Source organism: Hipposideros armiger, unplaced genomic scaffold, assembly GCF_001890085.2.
Source record: "Hipposideros armiger isolate ML-2016 unplaced genomic scaffold, ASM189008v1 scaffold_129, whole genome shotgun sequence".
Lineage (NCBI taxonomy): Eukaryota > Metazoa > Chordata > Mammalia > Chiroptera > Hipposideridae > Hipposideros > Hipposideros armiger.
This window is the reverse complement of record NW_017731479.1, coordinates 1,017,447-1,029,797: the sequence shown is the minus strand read 5'-3', so window position 1 is coordinate 1,029,797 and position 12,351 is coordinate 1,017,447. Positions and strand designations below refer to the sequence as shown.

The 12,351-nt window shown below is 44.1% G+C and overlaps 1 protein-coding gene across 1 annotated transcript in view; it reads right to left on the bottom strand.

Moving 5' to 3' along the window:
* Window positions 1-12,351, bottom strand: part of SRRM4 (serine/arginine repetitive matrix 4) — a 183,021-nt gene that overhangs the window by 43,371 nt on the left and 127,299 nt on the right. The window contains exons 2-3 of the mRNA XM_019649137.1: window positions 7,885-8,031; window positions 344-430 (exon numbers count right to left, since the gene is read on the bottom strand). Of these exons, the coding sequence (XP_019504682.1) occupies window positions 344-430; window positions 7,885-8,031 (234 nt within the window). The remainder of the gene's footprint in view (window positions 1-343; window positions 431-7,884; window positions 8,032-12,351) is intronic.

Here is a 12,351-nt window from a genome sequence, read left to right as displayed (position 1 = left end):
TAAAACTAAAAAAAAAAAAAAAATCAATACTTATGGTTATGACTACGCTTCTGATTAATTGGTTATTTATTATGTATCAGACACTGTGACAACTCCTTCCATATCCAATTTTTTTCCCATCTAATTCTCACCAAACCCCAAGAGGTAGGTGTTCTCACCACTTTACAGAAGTGGCAACAGGCACAGAGAGGTGAAGGGACTTGCCTAAGGTCACACAGCTAGTTAAGAGGCTGAGAGGGACTCTGAACCCAAGGGGAATCACTGTTTGACTCCGAAACCCACTGTACCCCGGTTTTGTCCCTTCCCCCATCTTCAAGGTTTCATCTCCTCTTGGGGCCCTCACCTCCTTCTTTTCTTCCGGGCGGATTTCTTCTTTTTCTTCTTCCCCCTGGAGGAAGGTGGTGGCGTCAAGTCTTTGTCGCGGGAGGCACTGTGGGGAGCAGAGTCGGGCATTAGAGGATCCAGGGTTCCCCAAGCCCCCCATCCAGGGCTGTTGGCCACCAGGGAAGAAGGACCCAGTTCCTTGGAGGATGAAGGACCCATAGTAAATGCCTAATTTCCACCTCATGGCTGATTCAGCCGTACTTCAAATTAAGTGCCTCCAATAAAGAGTTAATGCCGACCTAATGAGACAGACGCTGTACGTTACCCAAACACCAATTGATTATTTAAAACAGAATTATAGAGGTTAACTGCTCCTTAATAGATTTATTATTGAATTTTCAAATGGTTCACCTCGGTAAATAAATCACTTTTTAAATAATTACTCGGCAGTCCAGCCCCTTCCCTCCCTAATACATCTTGTCTGTAGTTCCTGCTGGAAATTTAATAGGAGGCGGATATGTTAAAAGCAGCTGATTATTAAAAGTATATTTGCTGAGGTCTAATGTAATGAGATACATATCTTATATCGCCTCGCAGAACCTCAAAAACCTCTGCTCTTCAGGAATAATTATTTCCCATTCAATTAAATTCAAATGTTCAGGCTGCAGTTAAATGAAGTCAAGTTATCTCCTTTTATAATTGGGGCAGACTCCAGGGGATTTTTTAAAAACATTATCCCATGGCAAAAGGAGATGGTTGGGATGAAAAATTGCTTGGGAATTGAAACATGCCAACCCAGCTGGGCCACAGTGGGGAAAATGTTAAAATATTAAGAAGAATATTATTGTCATGATTGGTCATAACGCAACTACCACTTATTCCCTTATTCTGTGCCACGCGTTCTATATACTTCGATACTCACAAAAAACACTTTGAGGATATGATTTTAATTGCCTCATTTTACAGATGAAGAAATTAAGGTTCAGAGAGTTGAACGGACTTGCCCGTGGCTGCACAGTTAGGAAGTGTCTTGAGCTGGGAAAAGAGGTCAAGGCCTGTGTGATTCCTACCCTGAGAGCTTTCCCACAAAACCAGCTGCGTTCTCAAATTTGTTTGTGTAGCCATTCTTTGGGAAATGACCCAGTTCTTTACAGAACATCATAAAACGCTGCCATATTTAATTCCATTCTAAGAATCTGGATCATTATGGTTAGTAGAAAAAATAATGATAAAGTGGTTACAATATATGCTATGGTCTCTGCATTGCCAGTGTAAAAATCATATAGCGATAGCTAGAACAGGGGCCGGCAAACTTTTGAGACGGAAGAGCCAATCCTGTCTCTCACAACAATTTAAAAATTCTTCGAGAGCCACAAAACAAATGAAATCACCCTTATGTGAATAATATCCTTTAAAGATTTTAGAAACGAAACTATGATCGTTTTATTTTCATTTTCAATTTTACTTCAGAGCCACATGTACGTACCCAAAGAGCCGCATGTCGCTCACGGGCTGCAGTTTGCCGACACCTGAACTAGAGCATTTTCAAGAGAGTCACTTTTTGCTGGTTAAAAATAAATATCCTAGGGATTAAGTACTCAGCAACGTAACTACACTTACACGTTATAAAAGACAGAGCACACCGCACATTTCCAGGAAGCCAGTAGGCTGCCTGTGTAAATGTGGTGGGCCACTTCCAAATTTTTCCTTCAATGAGTGCTTGACACAGATTAAGAGCCTAATAAATGTTTGGTGAGTGACCAAGTGAAGGATGAATGGATGAAATAACTTAGCCACTGGTTAAATCATCTTGTTTCATAGAAACATTTCCCAGTGTAACAACTGCCAGGAATTTGAGAGAAAAAAAAACCCCGAAAAACATTTAGGGGAGAAATAACCTAAGATAAAAAAACAAACGGGAACAAACAAACAAACAACAACAAAAACTTTTAAAACTGTCTTATTTTTTAAATATTTTTTTATGTTTCAATTACAGTTGGCATACAATATTGTATTAGTTTCAAGTGTACAACATAGTGATTATTTATATAACTAACGATGTGATCACCCCAATAAATCTAGTACCCACCTGACACCATACATAGTTATTACAATAGTATTGACTATGTTCCCTGTGTTGTACCTTACATCCCCATGATTATTTTATAACTACCAACTGGTACTTTTTAATCTCTTCCCCTTTTTCACTTATCTCCCCAGCTCCCCTCCCATCTGGCAACCATCAAAATGTTCTTTGTATCTGTGAGTTAGTTTCTGTTTTGTTGGTTTGTTTATTTTGTTTTTATAGATTCCACATATAAGTGACAGACAAATATGGTTATTTGTCTTTCTCTGTCTGACTTATTTCACTTAGCATAATACCTTCTAGGTCTATCCATGTTGTTGCAGATGGCAAGATTTCATTCTTTTTTTTTGGCTGAGTGATATTCCATTGTATATATGTATCACTTCTTTATCCATTCATCTACTGATGGGTACTTAGGTTGCTTCCATATCTTGGCCATTTATTGTAAATAATGCTGCAATGAACATTTGGATGCATATGTCTTTTCGAATTAGTGTTTTGGGTTTCTTCGGATAAATACCCAGAAGTGAAATTATTGGGTCCTTCTTTGTGTCTTGTTATAGTCTTTGTTTTAAAGTCGATTTTGTCTGGTCTAAGTATTGCTATCCCAGTTTTTTTTGTTTGTTTCCATTTTCATAAAAATATATTTTTCCATCCCTTTACTTTCAGTCTGTGTGTGTCTTTCCCTCTGAAGTGAGTCTCTTGTCGGCAGTATATGTAAGGGTCTTGTTTTCTTATCCATTCAGCCACCCTATGTCTTTTGATTGGAACTTTTAATCCATTTATATTGAAAGTAATTGTTGACATATATGTAGTTTTGCCACTTTATTATTCTTATTTTTTATTTCTTCTTTTTCTTCTTCTTAAAGTAGTCCCTTTAACATTTCTTGTAATACTGGTTTGGTGGTGATGAACTCCTTTAGCTTTTTATTGTCTGGGAAGCTCTTTGTCTGTCCTTCAATTCTAAATGAAAGCTTTGCTGAGTAGAGTAACCTTGGTTGTAGGTCCTTGTTTTTCATCACTTTGAATATTTTGTGCCAACCCCTTCTGGCCTGCAAAGTTTCTGTTGCGAAATCAGCTGACAGTCTTATGGAAGCTCCCTTGTAGGTAACCAGCTGCTTTTCTCTTCCTGCTTTTAAGATTCTCTCTTTGTCTTTAACCTTTGGCATTTTCATTATGATGTGTCTCGATGTGAACCTCTTTGGGCTCATCTTGTTTTGGAGTCTGCACTCCCTGGATTTGTATGTCTATTTCCTTCACCAGGGTAGGAATGTTTTCAGTCATTATTTCTTCAAATAGGTTTTCAAATCCTTGCTGTCTATCTTCTCCTTCTAGTACCCCTATGATGTGAATGTTATTATGCTTGATGTTGTCCCAGAGGCTCCTTAAACTATCCCATTTTTTTTTTTGGATTCTTTTTTCTTTTTGCTGTTCTGATTGGGTATTTTCTGCTACCTTATCTTCCAACTTGCTGATTCGACCCTTTGCTTCACTTAATCTACTACTGTTGATTCCCTCTAATGTATTCTTCATTTCAGTTATTGTAATCTTCATTTCTGACTAGTTCTTTTTTTATGTTTTCTATCATTTTTATGTTTCCTGTCTCTTTGTTGAAGTTCTCACTGAGATCATTGAGCATCCTTATAACCAGTGTTTTGAACTCTGCATCTGCTAGATTGCTTGTCCCATTTTGTTTAGTTGGTTTTTCTGGAGTTTTGCTCTGTTCTTTTGTTTGGGACATGTTTCTTTGTCTCCTCATTTTGGCTGCCTCCCTGTTTTATGTCTCTGTGTATTAAGTAGAGCTGCTATGTTTCTCAGTCTTGGTAGAGTACCTTTATGCAGTAGGTGTCCTATAGGGTCCAGTGGCGCAGTCTTACTGGTCACCTAAGCCAGGCGCTCCAGGTGTGTCCCTTTTGTGTGTTGTGTGTGCCCTCCTGTTGTAGTTGAGGCTTGATTGCCATTGGTACATCAATAAGAGGGACTGATCCTTAGGCTGATGGATTGTGAGGACTGGCCACGACTACAGCGGAGAAACTGTTGTACAGGAGCTGACCCTATGGAGTAGGATTCACTCTACGGGGGCTCTGGTGCCTGCCCAGTTTGCCCTTTTGGTGTGTCATTTGTGGAGGTGGTTGGGTGGTGCTATGGTGTGGTCTGAAAGAAGTCATCAGGTGTGTTGGTTTTGGGGCCTCTTGGGAAGGACTCTGGTGCAAGCCAAGGTCAGCCACTGCCTGTGCTCTGCCTGGGACCACTTGGTATGATCTACAAAGTGACCTACAGATGGTTGCCACTTGCACTGCGTGAAGGTGCCTGGAAAAGGCTAAGCAGTGATCTGAGGCCAGCTGCCACTAGTGCCAGGCTTAGAGCTGCTTAGCAAGAGGTATGGGGCATGCTGAGGCCAGATGCTGCTTGTTTGGGGTTTATAACCTTTGAGGTTTTAGGAAAGTCAGCAGCATGAGCCAAGACAGGCTATTTGTACAGAAAAGCCACTGGAAGCTTAGGTGGGCTCAAAAGTTGAGTGGGGCAGGGTCTCAGGGAATCATGAAGGCAGGGCTAACGGTGTTAGCAGGGTTGATGGGGACTCAGAACTTCTCTTCCTAGGAGGAAACTCTGCAGCTGAGATTTGCCTCCTGATTTTTAACAGTCACACGCAGATGTGGGACCAACCTGTTCTGTGTGTTTGCCCCTCCTACCAGTCTCTAGGTGGCTTCTTCTGTATATCCTTAGTTATAAAACTTCTGTTCAGCTAGACTTCGGATGATTCTCAATGATGGTTGTTCTGCAATTTAGTTGTAATTTTAATGTGCTTGTGGGGGGAGATGAGTACAGCATTTACCTCCTCTGTTATATTGACTGGAAGCCTAAAAGTATGTCTTATAAAAAACAGAGAAAGATCTCAATGCTTCAGTCAATTACTCTCACTTCTTTCTGGAACCTCAGTGTCCAGAGGAGCAAGGTTTACAAACCACTACCTTAGACTCAGATTTAAGTGATAGGGGTAAAATCAAGAAAGCCCTGGACTTTGAATAGATTTGAGGTCTGTGAAGGCGGATTGTCCACCCCCTCCATAAATCTCAAATGCCTTTATGCAGGTGGGTCTGCATTTTGTCTACCTCTTTCTCTCCCGGCACCGGTTCTCCTAGGTGTGCCCTCCCAGTGGGGCTGGAGGAGCCAGGAGAGTGGCGAAGCACACTGCAATTACCTATCAGCAGTTAAGTATGCAGTGGTTCAGAACCCAGTGGTCAAATATTCAGAGGGTATGTAGGCAACACTAAAGCATGCTGCCTCTACAAACTGACACACCTGGATGCAAATTCTCGCTCTATGACTTCCTAGCTCAGCGACCTCTCTGAGTACCATTTTCATCACCAGCAAGATGGGAATAAAACAGGATACCTGTGTCCAAAGTTTGTTGCAAGGAGTGAAGGCGCTCACTCATGCCGGGTGCCTTGGTTGGGCACGGAGCAAGTTCACAGTAAATGTAGTTTCTATTATTAAATTACTGTGACTTTCATTATCATGATTAATAGTCTCATCATCATTATTGTGGTTTTTATCATGCCAGAGAGCCGGTCACAGGAGAAAGGAGCACGAGGCCCAGATGCTCCACAATCAAATTGACAGAACGGCATCGTTTTTCAGATTTTCATGCCCAGAACCTGTTCATCCGGCTCCATGAGACTCCAACTAATGCTTTAAGCACCTCCTGTACCCTGAGCCCACTGTCAAGGTCTGCGTCAGGATCTGAGCTGATTTAATCTTCTCCCAACCTGGAGAATTAGATCTCACTATGCCCATTTTATTGTTGTGAAAACTGAGGCCCAGGAAGGAAAACTCAAGTGGCCAAGGTCACTCAGGTAATAAGCAGTCGCGTCCAGCTTTGAACACAAGTCTGCAACACACTAACTTCCCTTTGACCGTCTGGGAGACAATGTTTTCAACGTTAGGAAATTCCCGTCCTCTCTCCTTCTCCCTCCATCCTCCTCAGCCTCTTATGGAAACAACTTTTTCCCTGTTTCCTGCAGGCAGTTCCCCAGATCTGATGTTGCATTTTCTTCTTTCCAAGCTGATAGAATTTAACTGTTTCTCTCTCCTTGAAATCATAGCCTAACTAAAGCCTGTAGCTGAGCTGGCAGCCTGGGTGGAGGAGTGAACTTCATCCGTGAAAGCCACCCTGGCTTCTCAAGCCACTTCTTCAAAATTAAGGTCTCAACTAACGGTCCCTACTCATCAGCCTCAGGGGCCTATGAATCCTTTAAAATAAGACACGGCTTTGGGGAGCATTCTTGGAACATCTACATTTTTCCTGGAGGCTGCGCTCATCTGATTCTCTAATGGGTGCCCAATATGCCTTAGAAGCTCTACCTTAGTGACCCAAGAACTCCAGGATCGAAAGAGAGAATTTGGATCAGATCAGCCGTCCTTAGGCTAACCTTGACCCTGCTACCAACTGACCTCAGTTTTCACATCCATATAATGGGTTTGACACCCTCTGGTTCAATATAAGGAGGCAGAGGTGGTCTCTGGGGGGTGTTGCTGACAAGGACACTAGATTTGTTTTCTGTCTGTCACTAGGAGATGGGTAGATGCAGGCTCAGGGCAGTGAGAAGAATGGTGACTTGGCTGAGGACCAGGAATAAAGCTTTCAACCAGCTGGTGAAGTGAGTTTATATGACACTGTTATAAACAGAATCAATTCTCAAAAGGCCAAAGGCAGGCCAGGCTTTTTATGTATGTAGTACAAAAGTTATAAATAGAAGACAGGAAATAGATCAGCTTTTACATTAGCATCAAAGTATAAAGTGGTAGGTTTAAATCTAGGATAGAAGATCAGACAGACCAGGGTTCAAAGCTGTACACTGCCACTGACAGGCTGCCATATTTTGGGCAAGTCACTTTACCTCTCCAAGCCTCCATCAAACCCTGTATCTTCAGATGCCAGCATAGTGTGTCACATGGCAGGTGCTCACGAAATACCGGTTGAATAACTGAATGAAGGAATGAATGCAAAGATCTGGAACTCGGGAGATTGATCTGGGCTGAAGTCATGATTTGGGAGTCAGTGGCTCACAGAGTCATTAAAATGGAGAGGAACTAACTCTGTCATTTAAGGCAGGGGCAATACACTGTGGCCTATGGGCCAAATCTAGCCCATCTCCTGTTTTTATAAATAAAGTTTTATTGAAACACAACGACATCCATTTGATTACATGCTGTCCGTGGCTGTTTTGTGTTACCATGGCAGCGCTGGTAGTCATGGCAGAGACCATCTGGCCCACAAACCTAAACTATTTTCTATCTGTTCATCTTTTTTTTTCATCAAAAAAACGTTGCAGATCCCTGGTTTAAAGGTCTGAAAGAGGAGTTTGAAAAAGAGAAAGGGGGAGAGTGACCAGAGATACAAACTTCATTTCTGCATCTTCAACTTGAAATTCCTCATTGGACTGAAGAGAGCAGTGGGGGCAGCATCTTACCTGCGTGCTCTGGCAGGACTGAGCTCCCGGCAGGTCTTGTCTCTGTCCCAGCTGTTGGTCCCCAAAGCCTCAGTGGCCAGATGCTGGCTCAGCTTATCCGAGGGTCCATCCTGAGTGGGGACAATGGGGCTGCTCTGAGGTTCTGTCCTACAGGGGCAGAAATAAAGAGGCAAAAGTGTTAGGATACGATAGAGACTCTCAACGTTCATCAGCTATTCATAGATGTCCTAATATTTCCCAACTTTCCTTGCAGTTAGGTTGGGGCCATGAGATTATCTTTGGCCAATAGTCGTTGAGTGGGGAGGTAACACGTGTCATTTCAAGTTTGGCGTAGTAAGATCTGTGTGCCTTCTCCAGCTCTTGCTTTGTCACAGGGACGTTGGAGGCCACATGTTCTGAAAGGTGAAGCTCTTTAGTGGAGGAGAGATGCCTGAACCACATCAGACTTTGCATGATAGAAATAAACCTTAGTTAGGTTAAGCCACTGAGATTGAGTTTATTTGTTACTGCAGCATAGCCTGCCCTATCCTAACTAAATCATATAGAGAGGCTGAAAACCAGCATCTCACTTTCTTCCTCAAGGCATAATTAGAGGTCAAAGCATGATAAGATTAGTTCCAACTCCTCTTTGTTATTTCTATTCCATTTGTCTGCCTTATATGGTATAGAGCTACCTGAATTCAAAGAGTGTTTTCACCATTTAGTAGCTATAGGACCAGGGCCAGCCACATAACCTCTCTGAGCCATTTTTCTCAATCATAAAATAGGGATTAATGTCAATACATATATTGTTGAGTTGTTGTAAACATAAAATAATAGAAGCAAACAGGAAGACCTGAAAAAATGTCAGTTCCTCTTCCCTCTACTTCCCCGTGAACCAAACCTCCCATTTGGTGTCCTTGGCAGGCGTGAGTCCACCCATGTGAGATGCAGTTTGCATGAAGGCCTGAAGTTCCCGCCTCCATCTAAGATAAGCGCCAAACAACACAGGGAAATTCTCTTGAGCCCCACCTCCTTTGAGTGCCAGAGAGGGAAAGGAAGTCGCCTAGTTGCTCAGTCTTTGAAGAGACTATCACTCAAACCTCCTGGTTCCTAGCCAGGAGGACTCAGGAGTCTGAGACGCAGGTGGATCTGGCACCAACCAGCAAGCGCCCCTCCCTGCTCACGCTGCCTGCAAATTCCAGGCCAAGCATCGATCAGAAACGTCAGCATCTCTCATGCACCAAGGTCCTGCAGCCAGTTCATCAAGATTGGTTTTATGACTCAGGATGAATGCAACTGATAAGCCCCCTGCTCCTTAGGGCTGCCAGGAAAGCAGGCCCAGCCCAATCAATATCGAAAAAAAGGCAGCAAAACACATCACCTTTGCAGGCACGTATGGTGCAGCTTCAGAAGCAGAGCTGGGAGACACTGCAAGCCCAGGAGAACAAATATTCTACCCAGGGCTTCCCAGCGCTCCTCACGGCCGACTCCATGCTTCCAGAGCTCCCAACCACCCTGCTCAGCTCCAGCTTTTCCCACACCTCCCTGCCCCACCTCTCCTATGAGGGTCCCAGGTCCACGCCTTTGCTCCCGCCAGCCTGCTCATGTGGAATGCTGCCCTAGCTCTTCTCAGGCGACTCAAAGCTTGTGGTTTCTGCCCAAGCCCCCAGCAAGGCTTGCCTCTTCCCATACTTGTCCTATCTTAAGCTAACCTGCATTCATGAACTCCAGTTCCCTCAGTGTCTGCAATGGGTCCAGGCCAGTTCTACACGAGAGGATGCAATGAGCAAGACAGAGATGTTCCCTGTAGATCATGGCGTTTACAGTCTAGATAGTGGAGCAGGCAATAAACACACAAGCAAGGAATAATGTGGCTTATGGGATGGTAATACATTATGGAGAGAACAAATCAGTGTAAGGGGCTAGGAAGTGGGAGAGGTGACTGCCATTTTTGTAAAGAGTAATCAGGGATGGCCTTTCTGAAGGAGTAACAGGAGTGGAGACCTGAAAAACTAGGGACAAACCTTGAGGTTTGTGATGGTTTTACAATGTGTTCACAGATTCGTTGACACTCCCACCATCAAGAGATGGAGCCTAATTTCCCTCCCCTCGAATACTGGCTGGGCTTAGTGAGTCACTTTTAATGAATAGAATAAACTATGGAGAATAGAGTACGTTAGTAGAAGTGATAATGCGTGACTTCCAAGACTAGGTCACAAAGGCAGCTTCTGCTTCGCCCTCTTGACTTGACCACTCCAAGGGAAGCCGGCCACAATATTCTGAGGACACTCATGTAGCCATATGGAGAGGCCCATGTGAAGAAAAACTGAGGCCTCCTGCCAACAGCCAGCACCAACCAGCCATGTGAGTGGGCCACCTTGGAAGTGCATCCAGCCCCAGTCAAGCCTTCAGATGAGATCGCAGCCCCGGATCACAACGGATCACAATTTCATCAAAGATAGTAAGCCAGCCACCCAGCCAAATTCCTGACTCACAGAAACCAAGACATAATAACTGATTATTGTTGTTTCAATCTACAAAGATTTGGGATAATCTGTTGCCCAGTAATATATAATTTCTACACAGGTATCTGCGGGATGCGGGAAATGCACTCTGGACAGAAGTTCAAAGACCCTTGGCAAATACAAGGAACAGCAAGCAAGGGCTCGAGTGATAAGAGAGAAGGTCAGAGATGAGGTCTTTGTAGGTCATGGGAAGACCTTTGGATCCTCCGTGACTGGGACAGAGAGCCTTTTGAACAGAGGATGGCTTACGTTTTAGAAGGATCACTCCAGGGCTGAAGGCACTAGACAGAAAGAGAGGAAGGACAGAGATGAGGAGACTATTGCAATGGTCCAGGCTCAGGTCAGTGGGGCAGCAACAGAGGTGATGAGATGTGGTCAGATTCTGCTACCTTCTGAAGGTAGAACTAGCAGTCTTTGCTGCCAGTTACATGTAGGATGCAAAAGAATAAGAAGGGGAGGGGTCAAAGATGGCTCCATGGTCTTAAGCCAGAGCGATGGAATCACCACCAATGAGGTGGAGAAGGTGATGTAGAGAGCAGACTTTTGGGGAGATCTAACCCCTTTTCTAGGATATGATAGTCCCTTTGCCACTCTTATCGTAGCTCTTAATAATATGCTGTTGCCATTTTGTTGTCTTCTCTCACACTCAACTATGAGCTCCTTGAAAGAAGGATCATGTCTTACTGTCCCCTAGCCCACTGCTTAGTAAACACTGAGCAACATTTACTCAATAAATAAATGCCGGAGCACATGCATTGGCTCAAGAGAACATGTGTTTCAAAAAGCTAGAAAAAAGCTTTTGAGATACTTCAAGCTAATCTCTTTACGTTAGAGTTGGTGGAAATAAACGAGCCAATGCCTCAGTCTACTTAGACGGCTTAGGCAATGCCTTTTCTATCCTACCCCATATTTCTCTTAGAAAAGTGATCAGCAAGCTTCTCAGTGTGTTCCTATGGCCCAGCAGAGCATTGAGTTGGACACACACAAGGAGGAACTTTGGACTGTCTGGGGCCTTATAGGAAGCCGAGACACAAATCTGTGTCAACCAGAGGCAACCCTGTGACAAGCAAACACTGCGACATGATGTGAGGAGTCTGAGTGAATAAATACGTGGTGAGTAGTGCTGGCATTGGGCGAAAGGTCTCAGTGACTTTGTTAATGGAGGGAATAGAGGCATGGGTTATCTGCGGCATAGGGAAAGATGGTGGGTGCTACTGCCAGGCACTGGGAGACAGGCTCAGGGCGAGGACAATGCCTCATTCATCACTGTCTGCAGCAGGGTTCAGGATCAGGGATGGGGAACCCTGGTAATGGCTTGATGAGGACAAGTATAATGGTGTTGCTGCAGTTTATAACTTGACCCTCCCTGATGAGATAGATTGTCCTTTTCATCAAGGGCACTGGCTTCACCTCCCTGGTGGTGCGTACCCCACCTGAGATTACAAAGCAAGCAAAGCCATAATTAATTCTACCAGGCAGTCGGGGAGTAGTGGGGGAAGGAAGACAGGACTCTTCCATAATATAATATAACATTTAAGATCGTCTTTCAAGATGTTCCAACACTTTGCTTCTCAGCTTTCTTAAAACTGAAGGTAGTTTGGGGTTTCTCAAACCTGGCACAGTACCAGAGCCCCGCAAAGAGCTTTTAACCATACAGATTCCTAGGTCCCATCTTAGCCACAATAAATCAGAGCCTTAAGGAATGAAACGCAGAATTTGCATCTTAAAGAAACATCCCAAGGGCCTGCCGAGTGGCGCGATGGTTAAGAACTGGTTTGGGACACCAAAGGGCCCCGGTTCGGATCCCACATATGAGGGCCAGTGACACTGCCTTCCACAGCTAAGATGCTGAACAACAGCTCAACCTGGAGCTGGGCTGCCCTGAGTCACTGGCGATGGCGTAGGCTGCAGCCCCTGTGGCAGTGGGTTGCCATGGGCTACCGTGTGTAGCCAGCAGCCA